The sequence below is a fragment of the Equus asinus genome, chromosome 17, assembly GCF_041296235.1.
Source record: "Equus asinus isolate D_3611 breed Donkey chromosome 17, EquAss-T2T_v2, whole genome shotgun sequence".
Taxonomy (NCBI): Eukaryota; Metazoa; Chordata; class Mammalia; order Perissodactyla; family Equidae; genus Equus; species Equus asinus.
In genome coordinates, this window is record NC_091806.1 from 12,096,011 (window position 1) to 12,115,873 (window position 19,863).

At 51.7% G+C, this 19,863-nt stretch overlaps 2 protein-coding genes across 58 annotated transcripts in view; both read left to right on the plus strand.

The window, feature by feature from the left end:
• Positions 1-976: 976 nt before the first annotated feature.
• NR1H3 (nuclear receptor subfamily 1 group H member 3) lies at positions 977-9,664 on the plus strand. Of its 8 annotated transcripts, none has more exons than XM_014861323.3 (11): positions 977-1,066; positions 1,374-1,487; positions 2,253-2,332; positions 2,845-3,033; positions 3,438-3,704; positions 3,937-4,145; positions 4,258-4,437; positions 4,595-4,694; positions 7,722-7,835; positions 8,053-8,147; positions 8,336-9,664. In XM_014861323.3, the coding sequence occupies exons 3-11, from the start codon at positions 2,290-2,292 to the stop codon at positions 8,480-8,482; spliced, it is 1,344 nt and encodes a 447-aa protein (XP_014716809.1). In that variant the 5' UTR covers positions 977-1,066; positions 1,374-1,487; positions 2,253-2,289; the 3' UTR covers positions 8,483-9,664. The 8 variants fall into 8 exon arrangements, with proteins under 8 accessions (XP_014716809.1, XP_014716811.1, XP_070343737.1 ...); XM_014861325.3 differs by having other exon boundaries at positions 1,006-1,136; XM_070487636.1 differs by lacking the exon at positions 8,053-8,147 and having other exon boundaries at positions 1,014-1,066.
• Positions 9,665-9,743: 79 nt separating this feature from the next.
• MADD (MAP kinase activating death domain) overlaps positions 9,744-19,863 on the plus strand; it is a 38,613-nt gene continuing 28,493 nt past the window's right edge. For 34 of the 50 annotated variants that reach the window (XM_044749671.2, XM_044749688.2, XM_070487618.1 and 31 more), the window contains exons 1-9: positions 9,884-10,021; positions 13,170-13,329; positions 13,952-14,548; positions 14,961-15,264; positions 15,788-15,919; positions 16,608-16,721; positions 17,422-17,502; positions 18,952-19,130; positions 19,462-19,697. In XM_044749671.2, coding sequence (XP_044605606.2) covers positions 13,268-13,329; positions 13,952-14,548; positions 14,961-15,264; positions 15,788-15,919; positions 16,608-16,721; positions 17,422-17,502; positions 18,952-19,130; positions 19,462-19,697 — 1,705 coding nt within the window. In that variant the 5' untranslated portion in view covers positions 9,884-10,021; positions 13,170-13,267. Of the gene's footprint in view, positions 10,022-13,169; positions 13,330-13,951; positions 14,549-14,960; positions 15,265-15,787; positions 15,920-16,607; positions 16,722-17,421; positions 17,503-18,951; positions 19,131-19,461; positions 19,698-19,863 lie in introns of all 50 variants that reach the window. The other 16 variants (XM_070487628.1, XM_044749713.2, XM_044749686.2 and 13 more) reach the window with 2 other exon arrangements.

Sequence of the window (19,863 nt, forward strand, 5' to 3'; positions counted from 1 at the left end):
TCCTCCTCTTTTTGCTGAAGAAGACTGGCCCTGAGCTAACATCCATGCCCATCTTCCTTTACAGGTGTGGGACACCTGCCACAGCATGGCTTGCCAAGCTGTGCCATGTCCACACCTGGGATCTGAACCGCTGAAGTGGAATATGCAAACTTAACCGCTGCTCCACCAGGCCAGCCCCTATCCCTATTTTAAAGATAGGGAAACAGATTCAGAGACATTAAATAATTTGTTTAATCAAGATCACACAGGTAATAAGAGGCAGAGGCAAGGCCAGTATTTGAACCCAAAATCGGAGCCCAGAGCCCAAACACTAAACCAACAGGGCTGAGATGAAATTGACTGGAGCTAACAAGTCTAGGATAGAAAAGGATCATATTCTTCTTGTTTACTTCTTCATTCAACAAACAGGACCACGGTACCTACTCCGTTGCCTACTTCATGCCAGGCCCTGCTCCAGGGGCTACGGGGGAAATGAAATCAATAAAATGTGCTGCTACCTTAAAGGATGGATCTCATGTTCCAAGCAACGGGGCGGGAAGACTACGGCTCTAGTCTCAGTAGCTGCTGGATAGAGCCCTCCCTCACCACAGGTGGAACCATTCCCCGGGTGAGGGAAACTGCATGCCTTCCCAGGTCCATCCTGGGCTGGCACCTGAGTCTACAGTCTTCACCCCAACCCCATCTGGGGCCAGCCATTGCTCGTAGCCAGCTTCTTAGCAGCCCCTCTCTCTCCTGGCCTCCTCCCCTCTGTGTGGCCCCCACAGGGCACCCACATTCAGAGACTCACTGGAAGGCCCAGCACCTGCCTCTCACCACCACTGGAGTTCTACCAGCTTGGCTGAGGCCTGGGGCTAGTGGGGAGAGCTGCTTCGCCCATTCCCAGAGGCAGGGGAGGAGGGAGAGGCTGGGAAAGCAGGCTGGGGCTCAGTGTCGCAATTTCGGGCCGTGCTGGGACCTTTGCTCCGCGAAGTGTCTATGGAGGGGAGGGAACAACTCTGGAGGCTGCTGGGATTGGGATGGGGGTGCCTGGGAGGCAGTCCTGTAAAAGCAGCTAAGAGCCGCCAGGGTGAGGAGAGGAAGGGGAGAGAAGTGGAACTGGGCTGGTCTGCAGGGAAATGTGACTGTCCTGGTTGGGGGTAAGGGGGCAGGGTGGCGCTTGGCTGAGGGGGTGGCCGGCCGGCCGGGGAGGAGTCAGCGTGGTGGGGAAGCTGCCCTGTGGGCGGGGGCAAGGAGGCCAGGGCTCCGCTTGGTCGGTTGGCTCCGGCTCCGGTCAGCCTGGCAGGAAGGAGGGGTGGCCCAACCCCTTGGCAGCCCCTCCCCTCAGCCTTCTCCCACATTACTTCCCTGGGGCTCCGGCCCCCTCTCCTGCTCAGCTCCGGCTCCTCAGCTGCCGAGGCCTCTGGACAAGGGACTGCACCATCCTCCTTTCCCAGCAAGGGGGCTCCAGAGACTGCCCCAGCCAGGAAGTCTGGCGGCCTAGGCATTCGGTGGGTCTGCTCCCAGCGCTGGCCTGGGGCTCCGTGTGTGTGTCTGGGGTTGGGGGATGTCCTATGGCTCTTAGAAAAGGGGTCTCTGGGGAGAAGTGAAGGATGATGATGGTGATGGAAGCTCGGGCAGCGACAGGATTCTACTGAGGTTCCAGGATAATTTCACAGGGGGCTGGTGGAGGAGGTCCTGTGTGTGAACTGGGGTGACTCTTGGAGGCAAAAGGTTTGTGCTGGGACCCTGGAAAGTGGCAGGAACGAGGTTGTCTAACAAGTAGTGTGTTTCAGTGGCTGGAATGAGCGTCGATTCCATGTCCTGGTCAACTCTGGCTGTCCCCAGTGTTGGAGTGAGGGGGAAGGGGCTGTGACAGAAGTGGGGCAGATGTGTCTACACATCGCCCCATGGCCTGGAGGGGTCCCTGGGGAGAAAAGGTGACATGGTGGTTGAGAGCTCAGGCTTCATGAGTCAGAGAGACCAGAGTTGGAGTCTTGGCTCTACCTCTCCCTGACTGTGGCCATAGGCAGTTTACGTAATCTCTTTGAACCTCAGTTTCCTCATCGGTAAATTGGGTTTAAGAATAGATGTGACCGCATAGGGATATTGTAAGGAGGGCGTGTAAAGCCTTAGCACAGGCTGATATATATATAAGGCAAGTAAATGTTAGCTGGCATGTTAGTACTGATAAAAGGCAGGATCACGAGGAGAGGGTTGCTGAGGCCAGAAAGGAGCCCAGTTCTGGACGAGTGTAACCTGGGTCCTTCCTGCAGGACAGTCCCTTGGTAATGTCCAGGGCTCCGGGAAGAGATGTCCTTGTGGCTGGAGGCCCCTGTGCCTGATGTTTCTCCTGGTAAGCTTCGTCACTCCAGTCCTCTCCCCTGAGCCCAGGCCTTAGCTTCTCTCCTCCCGCAGGAATCAGCCGCCTTCACTACCTGCCTTCTGCACCCCCCCCCCCCACCCCCCCGAGAGCAGTCCAGAGCTGTTCTGCCCAGACCACCTCTGCCCAGGTTCTGGTGCCTGGCCATTGCAGACACCAGCCAGGCGTTCTCAATCTGGGCTTGCTGCTGGGGAAAGCTGGCATGTCCAGTGCTTACCCAGCCCTGGCTTTGAAGAGTTCTGTCTGATCTCTGAAATAGATACATGTCAGCCCCCCAAGGGGACAAAGGTTGACATCCTCATTTAAGGTATTGAGGTGCAAGTGCCTTGCCCTGGAGCCCACACAGACCCCAGTGTCTCAAAGCCTGAGCCGACATTTTGCTGCCCTCTACGGGTGGAGATAAGTTTGTGGTTTCCCAGGAGGATGCTGGGAAAGTGGACAAGGAGGAACCTGAGACCCCCTTGTGCCTCTCTTTCGGGGCTCAGACTCTGCAGTGGAGCTGTGGGAGCCAGATGCCCAAGATGCAAGTGGCCAGGCGCTGGGAGGCAGCAACTGCATCCTCAGGGAGGAAGCCAGCACGCCCCAGTCTTCTGGGGGCACTTCGGGGGTGGGGTTGGAGGCAGCAGAGCCCACAGCCCTGCTCCCGGGGGTGGAGGCCCCTCCAGAGTCCACAGGTGAGGAGTGCTGGATTTTCAGGAGGTGGGAGCTCCCTGGATCTGGGAGGGGTACCTCAGGGCTCTTTATAAGATCACAGTTAAGTGTAAAGGTTTTCGTGTCAACCAGGCCTGAGGGATGAGTGTAAATTTTGTCCCTACCTTAGGCCCTTCTGAGCCTGTTTCCTTATTTGCAAAATGGAAAGAATAATAGTGCCTATCTCTTATGGTTGTTGTAAGGATCAGTGTATATAAAGGGCTTAGACAATACCTAGTTCATAATGGCACTTGGCATATGAGAGCTACTTTCTTATAATAGAGAGATTAGACTGCATATAATGAAGGGAATGAAGGTCACTGAGTCGCCAACTGGGCAGCATGCTTTTTCCTTGGAGAAGAACATTAAGGCTCTTCTCTGTATCCAGAGCCACGTCCACAAAAGCGGAAAAAGGGGCCGGCCCCCAAAATGCTGGGGAACGAGCTGTGCAGTGTGTGTGGGGACAAGGCCTCCGGCTTCCACTACAACGTGCTGAGCTGTGAGGGCTGCAAGGGGTTCTTCCGCCGCAGTGTCATCAAAGGGGCACGCTACATCTGCCACAGCGGGGGCCACTGCCCCATGGACACCTACATGCGTCGCAAATGCCAGGAGTGTCGCCTTCGCAAATGCCGCCAGGCCGGCATGCGGGAGGAGTGTGAGTGTCTAGGGCCAGGAGTCGGGGGAGAGGCTGGTGGGACAGGGCACACGTGGGCGCCAGGGTGGAGGGTAAACAGGCAGCTGAGCCTACAGGGCTTTTCCAACATGGGCCCTAAGTGTGGATTAAAATCTCTTCCTTGCCTTTACCCAGTGCTCTCTGCTTTCCCGAAAACTCCAACTACCCTTTGTCTCCCCCTCTTCTCCCCTCCTCACGTCTGGTCTGTCCTTAGGTGTCCTGTCAGAAGAACAGATCCGCCTGAAGAAGCTGAAGCGGCAAGAGGAGGAACAGTCTCAGGCCACATCTGTGCCCCCAAGGGTGCCCTCGGATCCCCAAGTCCTACCCCAGCTCAGCCCAGAGCAACTGGGCATGATTGAGAAGCTGGTGGCTGCCCAGCAACAGTGTAACAGACGTTCCTTTTCTGACCAGCTTCGAGTCACGGTACCTGAGGGACCTGGGGAGAGGTGGCTGTGCCCAGGGCACCAGCTGGCTCCTTGATAACCACTTGATATCAGAGTGGTTTGCTTTTTCCCCTCCCTGCCCTTCTGGGTAGCCCTGGCCCATGGCACCAGATCCCCAGAGCCGGGAGGCCCGGCAGCAGCGCTTTGCCCACTTCACCGAGCTGGCCATCGTCTCCGTGCAGGAGATCGTCGATTTCGCCAAGCAGCTGCCCGGCTTCCTGCAGCTCAGCCGGGAGGACCAGATCGCCCTGCTGAAGACCTCTGCGATCGAGGTGGCGGGCCCGGCCGAGGGGTCAAGGAGAACCGGAGCGGGATTGTCTGTGGGAGGGGCCTGCAGACCCGCTGGGGAGCCCAGTCCACCAGGAAGTAGGGATGAGGGGCTTGGCCTTCTCTCGGAGTCCCTATTTGAGGTCTGCTACCTGTGTGCAGGTCATGCTTCTGGAGACATCTCGGAGGTACAACCCTGGGAGTGAGAGTATCACCTTCCTCAAGGATTTCAGTTACAACCGGGAAGACTTCGCTAAAGCAGGTGAGAACAGAGATCAGGAAAGGATTGGGTTGAATGGACAGATGCTTTTTGTCATGGGGCCCATAGTGACAAGGGAGCCACGGGTCCAAGGTTTGAGTGGCTGGCTGTGAAGGGAAGGCTCCACTTGTTTTCCCAAGACAGAAAGTTGGAATGTTGATAGGCCTCTCTCAACTGCTGCAAATAGACACCTGTTCTCTGGTGCATTAGGTCAGTGGTTCTCAAACTATGTTCCAAGGCACCTGAGGTGGGCATTGGAAGTGTCAGAAGTGTCACCTTAGAGGAGAAGCAGGCGCGGGAATGTCCTTTATTCTGACTTTAGCCAAAGAAGAAGCTTCATTTAAATCTACATTATTGAGTATGCTTCTGCATAACTCTTTGCTTGAAGAAAAGATTGTACAGCTAGGAAAAAAAGCTTGAAAGCCACCTCGTTGAGCCTTTTAGTAGTCAATAATGAACAAATCTTCCTCAGACGTGCTCTCCAAGGCTTATGTGGCCTGATTTCCTCCTACTCTTTTTTCAGTTGCTCTTTCCAATGAGCCGTAGAACTGGAGCTGAAATACGGTACACAGGCCCAGATGGGGCAGCGTTAGCATAAGAGCAAATGCTTCTGTCCCCATCCTGTACCCGGAGTATTTTCTCCAAGAATTAGTTCACATTGCTGCTCTCTGATACTTGCTTGCAGGCTAAGCTGTGTTTGTTTCCTCATATTCAATTGCTGGAAATGTTTGTGTCATGGGAGCAGGATTGGGAAAGGATGGAAGGCCGAGGGTGTTTTGGAAGGACTGAAACTGAGGCTCATCAGGAACCCGAGTAGTCTAAGAGCTGAGTGAGCGGGTCTGTAAAATATGGCTCATGCTGACTCCGTTCTCGGGGCTGGTCGGTCCTGGTTTCCAGGGCCGAGCTCATAAGGTCTTCTCTGGTTTCTGGTGACTCAGGTCAGTTCACGTGCCTCTTGCTGTCCCAACACAGGCCAGCCAGTGAACTTTCTAGGAAGGCCTCCCTTAACTGTAGGGCATGGCAAGGCTGTGTTGGCACCTCTTGCCTTCTCCAGTGCCTGGTGTGCTTCCCGAAGGTATAGGCACCTATTAGGGGCGATTTAATGACCTTTTCCAGCTTTCAAAGCCCAGCCCTGCCCCCTTTCTCTACCAAACCCCTTTTCCCCAAATGGCTATTATTCCAGTCCTTCTTTTTTTTTTTTTTTGAGGAAGATTAGCCCTGAGCTAACATCTGCTGCCAATCCTCCGCTTTTTTTCTGAGGAAGACTGGCCCTGAGCTAACATCCATGCCCATCTTCCTCCACTTTATATGTGGGACGCCTACCACAGCATGGCTTGCCAAGCGGTGCCATGTCCACACCCTGGATCTGAACCGTGAACCCAGGGCCGCTGAAGCAGAACGTGCGAACTTAATTGCTGTGCCACCGGGCCAGCCCCTGTCCCAGTCCTTCTTAACCATGGCCTTTTCTTGCTTCCCAACATCCTCCTTTCCGAAGCTTTCCCAGTTCTCGTGTCTGCGTGTGCCTTCAGCCCTCGTGGACTTGTGCTATCTGCATCTGTTCCTATTTATAGATCCGTTTATATAAGCAGCTTGGATGCCTCCTGTTTGCCTGTCATTTCTCATTCTGTCAGTGAGGTCTTGGGGAGAAGGGGCAGGGGCTCTCTTTCCTCAGGTCTCCTTGCCCCCTGCATCCGTGACCTTATGCTGCATGCGCTGGATGACGAAGGGCGTGTCCTGATCACACTGGAGGTGTTATTCAGCCAGCAGTAGCAGACCCTCCTGGGGGGCATAACCCAGCTTTAGAACCCCTTTGCCCTCTCTCTCCAAGGGGGCTGTTCGGCACAACTCGAGGCTCCACACCTCACCAAGAAAGGCTTTCTCAAACAGGGCTTGTCCATTAAGTGGACCAACACATACTTGATAAATGTCAGGGTGAAAGTACAGGAAGTGACTAATCGAGAGGCCTCGAGTGGAAAAGTTAGCAGAGGGTTGCTGAGAGAAACCGGAGGAAGCCTGGGGGAGCATGTGGGGTGGGGAGACTTCGACAGAGGGTATGGCAGAAGTGTTCTTTAGATGTCGTGACTTTGGGTCATGGTTTCTCGAACTTCAGTCTCCTCAGCAAGAAGACTGGCTCTATTTCTTTAATTTATTATCTGTTTAACAAATACTTACATGGCAGTTACCGTATGTACCACACATTACTCTAAGGACCCATTGTGAGGTAGTTACTGTTATTGTCTCCATTTTCCAGATGGGAAAACCAAGGCCCAGAGAACTTAAATAACTTATCTAAGGTCACACCGCCTCGTAAATGGTAGAGCCAGGACTCAAACCCGGGCAGTCCGGTGCCAGAGTCTACACCTTTAACCACATTGCTGTGTTCCCCCTGGGATGTGAAACATGAAATATATCTCTAGGAGTCAAATATGTAAGGCCAATTGCCAGTGGAAGTCTTCTTTATAAAGAAAAATAAGAGTTGCTTCTTCTGCTAGTAATGTGGAGCCCTCAAGAATTCTAATAAGAATAACAGAATTCTTATTTTCATTTAATTCAGCACCTCCTATGTGCTGGGCACAATGCTAAGTGCTCTGCATGCTTTATCATTTAACCATCACGACAGTCTTATAAGTTCGGGTATGATTCCCATTTCACAGATGAGGCTTAGAGAGGTTAAGAAACTTGCCCAAGGTTACACAGCAGAACCTGGAGACTTCTTTTTGAGGAAGATTAGCCCCGAGCTAACATCTGCTGCCAACCCTCCTCTTTTTGCTGAGGAAGACTGGCCCTGAGTTAACATCCATGCCCATCTTCCTCTACTTTAAATGTGGGACGCATACCACAGCATGGCATGCTAAGCGGTGCCATGTCCACACCCGGGATCCAAACCGGCGAACCCAGGGCCGCCAAAGTGGAATGTGCGCACCAGGCAGACCCTGGAGACTTCTTATTGAGTTCCTTGAGGAGTTGGAGGAGAGAAGGAAGTCCCTGCTGCTCATGCCATATGTCCCAGCCTCTCTTCTTCCTCCCCAGGGCTGCAGGTGGAGTTCATCAACCCCATCTTTGAGTTCTCCAGAGCCATGAATGAGCTGCAACTCAATGATGCTGAGTTTGCTCTGCTCATTGCCATCAGCATCTTCTCTGCAGGTGCGGAGGAGGGGCAAGAGGGAAAACGAGCAAGAGTCTTGCACCAAGGAGGGCTGTGGGCTCCGCAGGGCAGGAATTGTGGGAGTGGAGGCCCTTGCTGTGTTACGTTGGGATGGGAGAACTTGGGTGGGGCATGTCCCTCATTTCGGTTGTGATTTGGGATATGGAACTGAGACCCTGGCCAGACCTGCTCCTCACCTCTGTTGGTGACCTATAGACCGGCCCAACGTGCAGGACCAGCTCCAGGTAGAGAGGCTGCAACACACATATGTGGAGGCCCTGCATGCTTACGTCTCCATCCACCACCCCCATGTGAGTCTCCCCATGGTGCCCTTTTTCCTCTTCTCCACAGGCCGATTCCCTGACACACTTTCCCTTCGAGAATCCCTCCCGAGTACATCGTGCACAGACAATTCTCTGCCTCTCCCACAACTCCCCTCCCCTTGTCCCCCTTCTCTGGGGAGAGACAAAGGCTGTACTTGTCCCTCTCCTTCCCCCAGGACCGACTGATGTTCCCACGGATGCTGATGAAACTGGTGAGCCTCCGGACACTGAGCAGCGTCCACTCAGAGCAAGTGTTCGCACTGCGCCTGCAGGACAAAAAGCTTCCGCCGCTGCTCTCTGAGATCTGGGATGTGCACGAATGACTGTTCTTTCCCCATATCTTGTTTCCTGGGCTGGATGGCTGAGGCCCTGTGGCTGCCTCCTAGAGGTGGAGCCGACTGAGAAGGGCAAACATTCCTGGGAGCTGGGCAAAGGAGATCCTTAGGTGGCATTAAAGGAGAGTCAAAGGGTTGGGAGTTTCATGGCTGCTGGGCAGTGGGGGTCCTGCCAAAGCTGTGCTCCACATGAAGACTGTACTGACCCCACCAAATGGATGAACCTGAGGGCCATTTTGCACCAGGTTCTCCAGCGCCCTGCCCATGCTGCCTCAGCCACTTCCTGATTTCCCCACAGGGCCCCAAGAGAAGTTCTCCGCTGTCACTCTGCGGCTTGGCCATACATGCCTCAGGGCCGCCTCACTGACAGGTCTGGCACTGTTTGTGCAGGAAGACCAAAATGAATACAGACTGAGAGACAATTTCTGGACGGGGGGTGGGGGCCAGGCAACGGAAGAGGGAAGCCCCGCGGCCTTTCAGATCCGCCTCCACACGCACAGGAGGGAGGCAAGTACCGTGACAGCCTTGGCAGTGACGGGGCACCTCCGTGAGGGTGGAAGGAATGCTGAGGCTTAGATGCCCCCTCCCCCTTTAATGATCCAAGTGGGATCTTGTCTTTCTGTGCGGGAGCAGGTGTCGGCTTTTCAGAACTCACACTTCAGCCATGCACTTGTGTTCGTGCGTGCGCACACGTATAATGTCTTAGTGTTTCCATTGGCATCTGAAAAAGGGGCCCTTTTCTCAGCTCCCACTCCCTGTGGGACAGGTACAAAAGTCCCCTGAGGCCAGATGGAGGCTGCCCTGTCTCAGGTTTGACCTCCCAGAAGGAGTGGACTCCATTTCCCAGGGAGCACCGCGGCACGGCTCCCGCCCCCTTCCCTTGGAGCGCTCCCCGTGTAGGTGATACCGCGGCCGCGCCTTCCGGCCTCAAGTCCCCCCTCCGCCCCTGAACTGGTAGGCTCCACCGCCGGGGCGGCTGGCTTTCCAGCCCTAGTGGTTGGGCACTTCCAAACCGCGTGCGGGGGGAGGCAGGTGAGGTGCGGGAGGGACGGTCGGAAAGTCTCAGGAGCAGCTCATCTTGAGAAGTCGCTTCCAGATTAACCCACATTTCGTCGAAATGGGCTCTATGACCATGTCGAATTAAAGTCTGTTTGCGCAACCTAAACAAAAGCCACTCCTTTGGGTCCTCCCCTTGGCACGCAGCGGCGCTGGGCCGGCCCAGCGCTCCCCATCGCGTTCCCATTCCCACACGGATAGGTGTGTACGTAGCCGCTTTCCTCCCGAGGTCGGCTCCACCCTTCAGCGCTCGGCTTGGTGCAGCCCTGTCCCCCCGGGGTGGATGGTACGGCCCCCCGCCCCCTCCGCCTCCCCCTCCCTCGCCGATCGGAGTGGTACGCGCCCCCCCGCCCCCCGGTGCAGACGCGGAACTGGCGGGCGCTCGGAGCGGCGCCCGCGCCGGGGAGCGACTGGCGCTCAGCTGTGGGGGGACGTCCGGCCGGGCCTGGCCGGCCCCCCGGCGCTCGGGAGGTAGGAAGGTCCAGGCATTTGGGACCAGGTTCCTAGGAGGACTGTGAGAGGAAACAGGGACTCCGGGGGAAGGGGCCTCTGAGGAGGCTCGAGAGCGGGAGGGGGCCGTGGGGAAGGGGCGGGACTAGGAGGAGGGGCGCTCCGGGCCGCGGAGGGCTTGCGGGTTGCAGGCCTGGGCGCACCTCGCGGCGGCCGGGCTCCTTTCCTGCCGGGGTGGCGCGCGGCGCTGGTTCCGGGCGGGGGAGAACTGTCCAGCAGGTGAGGGGGCGGGCAGAGCTGTCCAGTCCCGGCCCGAGCCCGGACGAGCACCTGGCGCGCGCGCGTGGATGTGCGTGTGCGTGTGTGTGCGCGCGCCGGCTGGCACGCCTTATTTTTGGTTAACAACCCTAACCACGTTTGGTTCTTTAACAAATATTTCTTTACTGGGTGTTTCATAATTGGCTTGTTGGAGAAGGGACACGCCGTTTCATCTTTCCTGCAACTACTTCCCTCCTCATCCTCGTGCATCTCTCAATTCTTCCTCCTTTGCCTGCCATTCCCTCTTCCCCAACCCTGCCAATGGCCTGCCTCGTTGCTCCCTTTTCCCCACGCTGGACCAGTCTGTGCTGATGCGCTTGCAAGGTCACTGCTTGGGGAGGGAGAGGAGAGAGAGCCTCCTGTTATGCTCACGTCAGCAAAGATGTCATATCGCTCTCCGGTTCCTGTGGTTTTACTATGACATCCTGCCCAAAATGAGGGACGAATCCCAAAGGCTGGTGAAAGTGGCCATTTGTAGGCTGAAGAGACATAGATAACTTCAAGGTCTGTGGATTCTAAATCGGCGTCTGGATGGCGTGGATGGGGATGTAGGACTTGAACAGATAGGTATGCGTTTTGAGCTTGATGCCTTTGGAATATAGGAGCTAGGAACCAGGGGCTCCACGTTAGGAACTATGGTTGAGGCAGAGGCTGAGCCTGGGTGGATGTGAAGACGGAGTGTGAGTTATAGGTGGTGTTAGAGGACTTAGTCTTCATGAGGAGGGGAAGGGAGAGAGAACGGAAAGAAAAGCCGTGGTTATCTCTGCAATCTGAATAACTGAAGGCAGTGGCTGTTGGTGAGATATGCATTGTGGCTAAAAACCTATCCTATCACTAGTGTCTAGAATAGTCACAAGATCTCAGGGTCCTTGTGGCTCTGGAGGGAGATGAGCACCGTAGAGCCGAATAATGACTTGAGTTTTATCAAATAATTCTCAGTGGAGAGGGCCTGGGATCCCACCAAGAGTAGAGCCTGATGCCTAATAGATTAGTAAAAGATGCTTCAGGTGTGACCTTTGGAATTTTGGCAGGAAAGGGCTCCTGATTTTCAATGTAAACAGATTTCAAGGCTTAGCCTTGAGGTCTGGTCCTGTAAATTCTTTTTTATTTTAAGATACTTTGGCTCTCACCTTGGGGATTTTCCACAGAATTGTTTATAGAATGAATTATGCTTTTACCCATCTCCCATTTCATTTCTCTCTTACCCTCCCCTTCTCATTCTGCTTGGGAGGCACTGAGCTCAGCTCTGTAACAGTGCCCCACGTTCTTCAGGATGCTCATGACTCCACAGCAGTGGACAGAACCCAAGGACTTTGTGGCTGATGCCTAGAAATGAGTATGTGGCTTGCTTGGGAACTTGGTTTTGTTGTGTGGAAGGGAGATATCCCGATCAACATCCAGAATTAGGACAAAGTGCAAACTAAAGACAGATGGGGGAGAAGATAACCAAGTAATTAGCAGGTGCTGTCAGTGGAAGAGTTGTCTCCAGATTCAAGGAGAATGAATTGTGGTGGGCTCTGGCCTACTCTGGAGTAGCAGCTGCTAGCACTGTGCGGTCACCAAGCCGGGGAGGGGTTATGGCTGTGCTATAAATAGTGCTGGGAGCCAGAGTCGCTATGGAGACAAAACTGAATCCTATTACCTGCAGGTCCTCTACTGGGAGCAAAAGAAAGGACGGGGCAGTATTTTGAGGATTTGAGAAGTGTTGTAAATAGGTCTTTTTTATTATTAAGTAGAGGAGAAAAAAGAACTTCTGCTCATTATCTAAATCAAATAGGGCCTTAAACATACAGGGAGTGTGTCTGTGTGTATGGGAGTGCACGCAGCAGCAAAGAAGGGAGTGGAGTGTGTATGTAGTGTAACGAGATTCTCTCTGTGTGTATAGTGAACAAGGTCTTAGCGTGGCCATGTGTGGAGCACAGAGGTGGAATCTTCGAAACACTGGAAATAGCCTTGTAGTAGAGTGAAACATTTTATTTAGAGAAGTGTATGGAGACCCAACAGGAAATAAGGTATAATTGAGACCACGTAAGCTTTTCCTAATTTTTGGACTATGGTTTAGAAGTTTTTCTGAGCACCTCTCTCTGTTCTTGCAGAAATCCTCTTATTTCTGCATCTAATTCTTAATGTCTGTAAGATATAGAGGGACAAGGCCTCATCTGTGTATATTGTATCACTGATTCCAACCTGGGACCAAAATAGAGAAAGACTGTGATTCAGCACCAAGGGCAGAGCCAGTAGCAGTAGCCAGTGGGCCCCTTTCTTGCTTGAAGGGGGGAGAAAAATGGTTTAGATGAAGCAATTGGGGCATAGATATTCTTCATGGGAGATCGCACGGGGTAGAGTAGCCAGTTGTTTTTATTGTCTGAGTGCAGTTAAATATAGTCTATATTGTAGTTTCACATCAAGCTGAATGCAGGATGTTGGAACAGAGAAGAATTAGGTTTCCGTCTAGTGCTAGGAGTGCAGATTAGTGCTGATTAGAGAGTCTGGTTTGAGCCTCTTCCACCCTGGAGCAGTCCTGAAAGTGACTTAATTTTTGTTATCATAATGACTGAGTCCAGCTTAGACTAATTGGGCCTGTTTTTCGGAAACAGCCCCAGGGATGAGGCTGGAAACGAGCTGGTTTGTAGGGATGGGGAGGTGAGCCATTATTTGTCCTACTTCTTGACATTTGACTCTGTGAGCTCATAAGCCCAGACCCAGCTTCAGGCTGGGAAAAGTGTCAGGTTCTCCTATCTTTAGTACCAAAATGGAAGACCTTCTGACTTATGCCCTTGGATAGGATGAAGCTGAGAGAGATGTTCCCTCAGCACGGCAATGGATCTTATCAGTGCTTTTTTCCTTTTAGGCTTAGATCTTCAGATAATATCAGAATTCCTCCTGGGAACGTTGACTCCTTGCTTGGTGCCTTGAAGTTTCTCTGAGATGAACTGATGAACTGGAACCATGGTGCAAAAGAAGAAGTTCTGTCCTCGGTTACTGGACTATCTAGTGATCGTGGGGGCCAGGTAACCAACAAGAGACTCATTTTTGTCTTGTCATCTGGGATAGCCACAAGATCTGTAATCATTCCCCTCCCCCACCTCCACGTTGCTTTGCGTGTCTCATTCTTCCAGTGTTATTTTACCCTGATCGGAACCTTGATGCCAGTAGTGAAAACAACACTGTCAGATGGAATGAGAGTGTTGGCCTGAAGGAACAGAGGCAGAGCGAAACTCTGCTCTTAACTAGCATCTTTGTGATTTGAGCAAATATACTCTATATACCCCAGTTTCCTTATTTTGTGAAAAGGAAAAGCACATTGTGCTCTTTCTCTACCCCCGTATACTCTTTCGGTAATACTCTTTCATGAGCTAATACGCCTTGAAAGGTGCTAATCATCTGAAGGTGCCAGTGATCATTTTATGGTTGCCATTTTCCCTTCCATTTGGGATGGGTGTCTTCATGACAGTGCAGACTTCATTTAGCCTACGAGCTAAGTGTGGCCAGCAACACTTACGTTTTCCGAGGTCCTGCAGTTCAGTGACTTTATCCAAAATTGCCTTTTGGGATTTATTTCTTGACTGCGGTTAAAATTTGAAAGAGCCTCCTGTCCCTTCAGGCTGCTGACTTTGCCTTTATATTCGTCAGGCACCCAAGCAGCGACAGTGTGGCCCAGACTCCTGAACTGCTGCGGCGATACCCACTGGAGGATCACCCCGGGTTCCCCCTGCCCCCGGACGTGGTGTTCTTCTGCCAGCCAGAGGGCTGTCTGAGTGTGCGGCAGCGGCGCATGAGCCTGCGGGACGACACCTCTTTTGTCTTCACTCTCACTGACAAGGACACTGGGGTCACGCGTTATGGCATCTGCGTTAACTTCTACCGCTCCTTCCAAAAGCGAATGCCTAAGGAAAAGGGGGATGGTGGGGCAGGGTCCCGGGGGAAGGAAGGACCCCGTGCCGCATGTGCCTCAGAAGAGGTTGGCACCGAGAGCTCGGAGAGTGGTTCTTCCCTGCAGCCTCCCAGTGCCGACTCCACCCCCGATGTGAACCAGTCCCCTCGGGGCAAACGCCGGGCCAAGGCGGGGAGCCGTTCCCGCAACAGTACTCTGACATCCCTGTGTGTGCTCAGCCACTACCCCTTCTTCTCCACCTTCCGGGAGTGTCTGTATACCCTCAAACGTCTGGTGGACTGCTGCAGCGAGCGACTGCTGGGCAAGAAACTGGGCATCCCCCGAGGCATACAAAGGTACGGTTTCTGCAGAGGCTCAGAAGAGAGGGGAAGCGTTTAGAGATGGGGTGACACTGGTCTGCGAGGCGCACAGGAAATTGCCCCTGAAGCCTGAGACCTTTGGACCCATTTAGGTGTATTGTGTTAGTCCCCACTAAGCGGAGACTGCTGCAGGCTTAGACCTCTTACCGCAGCTGTGTTTGCAGTGATGCTGGGGAATTTGACATTTCATGGCAGGCAGGACAGTAAGTCCTACTATGTATCCCTTTTATATTTGTTCTTCCTCTTGTGTATCCCCTCTGGTCCTAGCTGAGGCCAAAGGGTGAGCTTTTTCAATTGCCATCATTATATCCTCTACGGTTACGTGGGGTCGCAGGTGGATATCAGCTCCTGGTACTTACGTGTCTGTTTCCTGCTGTCTGCTCCTCAGAGACACCATGTGGCGCATCTTTACTGGCTCACTGCTAGTGGAGGAGAAGTCAAGTGCCCTTCTGCATGACCTTCGAGAGATCGAGGCCTGGATCTATCGATTGCTGCGCTCTCCAGTACCCGTCTCTGGGCAGAAGCGAGTTGACATTGAGGTCCTGCCCCAGGAGCTCCAGCAAGCTCTGACCTTTGCTCTTCCAGACCCCTCTCGATTCACCCTAGTGGATTTCCCGCTGCACCTTCCCTTGGAACTTCTGGGTGTGGATGCGTGTCTTCAGGTGCTAACCTGCATCCTGTTAGAGCACAAGGTGAGAGGGCCAGCTTTCTAGACTTTTCTGGGGAAAGGACTTTGAAATGTGGCAGAGGCTGGGCCGTGAACTCTTTGAGGACGGGGAGTACATCCTTTTCATCATTTTATCTCCAGGAGATAACACAGTACCAGATGTACAGCAGGTACGCAGTAGGTGGGGGTTGAATTAAGGGACTGGTATCATGTGGGATATATTCAGAGAGCTTGCCACTCAGTTGAATTACCCCTCACTGTGCTGACCTAATTCTCTGGAAGTCTCGATAGTTCTGTTCCAGTGAGTGGTCCTGGAATTGGGGGTACAAGGACTGGGAAGGTAAGGGAGTGATTCGAGGGAGTGTTACTACACTGCTTGGGTTGGGAGGTGGCAGATAGGATGAGGCATGGGGCAGTGAGAATGGTGGAAATTAAACTCCCAGAGCTGTAGCCACAGTGAAACAGAAATTAAATGGTAGCATCAAGTCTGTTTTCTCTTAACCTTTATTTATGCTATTGAGTGATCCTTACGGTATGGCTTGTGGCAGGTGGTGCTACAGTCCCGAGACTACAACGCACTCTCCATGTCTGTGATGGCGTTTGTGGCAATGATATACCCCTTGGAGTATATGTTTCCTGTTATCCCACTGCTGCCCACCTGCATGGCATCGGCAGAACAGGTGAGTCTCAAGGTGTCTTCCGGCTTTGTCACCTTCCTCTTACAACTCCATCCAGCTCTGAGGGAGAAGGCTCAATGCCCAAAGAAGTTGTAAATCAGTAGTAGTCCTCAATCCCTTATCAAAACTTATTTGTCAGTATAGTCTGGCCTGACTTGAACTGATCTGGTGGCAAAACTTACGCTATTTATGGTTTTTATTTATCACAGTTAATGTTAATGATTGTAGGCTACTGGCTACTACCTGCAGGTGTTACATAACATACAGAATATGCACTGTTACTTTTCTAAACTCTGCAAAATTCTGAATTTTGAAACACGTCTACCCTCAAGAGTTTTGGAAAAGGGATTGTGGACCTGTGTTTCCTTATCTAGAAAAACCCTGACTTGATAAGTGATCACAGTAGGGCTTTTTTTGGCAAGGAAGATTGGCCCTTAGCTAACATCTGTTGCCAATCTTGCTCTTTTTGCTTGAGGAAGATTGTCACTGAGCTAACATCTGTGCCAATCTTCCTCTATTTTATGCGGGATGCCACCACAGTGTGGCTTGATGAGTGGTGCTAGGTCCACAACTAAGATTTGAACCTGTGAACCCCAGGCCGCCAAAGTGGAGCGTGAAAACTTAACCACTACGCCACCAGGCCAGCCCCCAGTTTTGTTTTTGTTTCTTATCTTCTTTGTCCTTTCCACAGCTGCTGTTGGCTCCAACCCCGTACATTATCGGGGTCCCTGCCAGCTTCTTCCTCTACAAACTGGACTTCAAAATGCCTGATGATGTGTGGCTAGTGGATCTGGACAGCAATAGGGTGAGCTTCTTGGCTGAGGCATTGGAGGGTCTGGAATAGGATTATGTTCTGTTTTTGTAGATTATCCTAGGAAGCTCCTAAGTTTGTGGGTGATTTCTATTGTGAGACTCATTGAAACAACTTTTTTTTAAATGCTTCTTTTACTTTAGTGGCTAAATAGGCCCTTGGTTAGGACTCAAAGAATTACAGGATTTAGTTTTGCCAGAACTAAGTGCTTCCTTGCATGTTCCAAGAGCAGTAGGGTGGTTGTGGTTGTGGGACCATTATGTATGGTGTAGATCATCTGATGGTTTTCTTGGAATATAGTTTCTAGTAAGACTCTTTTACTGCAGACTTAAAAAAACAATGTATATGAACTTTCTGCAGTGTGAGTACATTCAAACTTCGGTAGGAAGCCCTTGTATGTGTTCATTGTAAAACTTTAGAAAATACTGATAAGCATAAAGAAGTAAATAAAAACCATAATCCCATTATCTGGAGATAGTCACCAATACCATTTAGGTATTTTTCCTTTCAGGTGTGTATGTATATCGTATACCTATATATATGTACGTCTTCTATGTCTCTATATAATGTGTGTATTCACATAATTAATAATATTGTGTATACAACTTCCTGTTCTTGTTACTGCGCCTTATGTAAGAGAAACTCCTGAGCCGTTAATTCTGAGGTCATGCCTTTGATCTCTTCTCTGCTGCAGGTGATTGCCCCCACCAATGCAGAAGTGCTGCCTGTCCTGCCAGAGCCGGAATCCTTAGAGCTGAAGAAACATTTAAAGCAGGTAAGTGAAGAACGAGGAAAGGGAAGAGAAGCAGCGGCTGCTGGGGGACGGCTGTAGGCGGGCAGCTGTTCTGAGGGCCAGTTTCCTTTCAGAGCCCAGTGGAGTAGATTCTCTGAGCCCGGGGTGGGCTTAGGAAGATGTGTCTTCCGTTTGTGGGTGGCGGGGTGGATCTCGGAAAGGGCTTTTTAGCTTCATCGTCATTCATCTTTGGCCTCCCACCCGCACCCTCTCGCGCTTATGATGCTGTACAAACAGCCCTCCTCTTTCTGTTTCTTGTCGCGTCTGCCATTCTTTATGGCTTGGCATGTTCTCTCGGTCTTGTAGGGAGGGAGCTACTGGCTTAGACAATCTGGCTCCTTTTATTTTTCTTCTTGAATTGATCACTAAGTCCCTATAGAACCCTTTCTTCAAAAATTCCTTTCTTTGAGTAATCCTTTAAATGCACTTTTCATTGATTGATTTTCTTCTTCTTCTGCATGCTGAACACAGTACCTGAAGGTAACACCGACGAGGCCCCATTCCTTTGCCCTGCTGTGTGTGTTCCGTAGGACTCCGGTAGATGGCTCTGTATTTCTTTTCAGGAATCCCTGCTCTCACGTGAAGGGTCTTCAGGAATCTCTGTGTTGTCTGGGTTCCTTAGCAGTGCCTCTAGATGATAGCTGTTTGGGTTTAAATGGGTCGTTTTCTCTCATCCCTCTCACTTGCTTCATCAATGATGATATAATATGGTATCTTCTTACTGCAGAGGCTGGTGAAGATTGCCAAGTTCAGAAAGTTCTCTAGCTGTCCTCCTTTGCTGTGTTTTCATTCTTCATGGTTCCTTTAGTACAACTAATGAGATGGAGAGGTTGATATGTGGAACTGTACTTTAAACGTTTGGAGGAGCTAAAATCCTTGGGCTCATTTATCCTGTATTCTTAACCCTGCTTCTCAAAGTGTGGTCCGTTGACCAGCAGTGTTAGCATCACCTGGGCTTGTTAAAAGTGCGGAATCACGCCAGACATACTGAATCAGAATCTGCATTTTAACCACATCCCCAGGTGAATCCCGTGCCCATTAACATTTGCACTGCTCGTCTTAGACCAGGGGTTTTCAAACTGCCCCACGGAGCCTCTTAGGGGCTGATCCTGTGAGGCTCCGGGTTCCTTATGTCCTTCAGAGAAGCTCTCATTTTACATGTTTCAATTGTTTGTATTTCCACATAGATTCCAATTGAAAAACAAGATTTTATGGCTAAAATAAAATTTGAAAACTGTTGCCTTGGACTTCAGATCTAATCAAGTTGCCTTGAGCCAGCTTGGCTTAAGCTGAAGATCTACATAATTCCAATTATTTTCTAAAGGTTAAAATATTTGGATTCTTATTTCAAAGCTAAAGCCTCTTTCCTAGGAGATGAGGTTGGCTAGCCGCCCAGGAATTTGCCTTCTGTGAGGGTCTCTTGTTCCGCAGGCCCTCGCCAGCATGAGTCTCAACACCCAGCCCATCCTCAATCTGGAGAAATTCCATGAGGGCCAGGAAATCCCCCTCCTCTTGGGGAGGCCTTCTAACGACCTGCAGTCCACACCTTCCACTGAATTCAACCCACTCATCTACGGCAATGATGTGGATTCTGTGGATGTCGCAACCAGGTATGACCAAGCAGACTGGACGATCACCAGCCCTTAAACTGGTCTCTGCTCGCTCTTTGACCATGGAGCAGACTCCTTCCCTGTGCCATTTGGTTATATCTGTCACCTTAGTGAAAGCAAAGAGAAGAAATAGTTCGTCATACTCTTAGGCCTTGTAGGCCTTGAGTTGAGTGAAGAAGGAGGTTGATCATTCTTTAAGACACCTCTCCCCTTGATGGTTGGAAGCTGTTCAGTGATGACTTGGGGAGGTGGTCTCAGACTTTGGAGGGTAGGAATCCGTACTCTGCAGGGGGTGGACCTCAGCTTATCTCACCATCCCCTTCTTCCCCAGAGTGGCCATGGTCCGTTTCTTCAACTCCCCCAACGTGCTGCAGGGCTTTCAGATGCACACACGTACCCTGCGTCTCTTCCCTCGGCCTGTGGTAGCTTTTCAAGCTGGCTCCTTTCTAGCCTCACGTCCCCGACAGACTCCTTTTGCTGAGAAATTGGCCAGGACTCAGGCTGTGGAGTACTTTGGAGAATGGATCCTTAACCCCACCAACTATGCCTTTCAGCGAATTCACAACAGTGAGTCCACCCACCCTCAGCTCCGCCCCACCTCTGCCTTTGTGCTCCTGATGGCTCTTGCCTTCACTGGTTCTCTTTCTAGTCACTGGCCTGTCCCTTCCATTCCTATTTTGCTTTAGACTTTCTCCTACCTTTTATGTTTTGCTTGCTTTTTCTCCCTTGTTGC

What these genes read in the sequence shown, in the direction of transcription:
- NR1H3 (XM_014861323.3), top strand. Translation starts at nt 2,290, where the DNA reads ATGTCCTTGTGGCTGGAGGCCCCTGTGCCTGATGTTTCTCCTG. An exon ending in GGCCCCTCCAGAGTCCACAG is followed by an intron (nt 3,034 to 3,437) that starts GTGAGGAGTGCT and finishes CTCTGTATCCAG; the next exon opens with AGCCACGTCCACAAAAGCGG. An exon ending in GGAAGACTTCGCTAAAGCAG is followed by an intron (nt 4,695 to 7,721) that starts GTGAGAACAGAG and finishes CTTCCTCCCCAG; the next exon opens with GGCTGCAGGTGGAGTTCATC.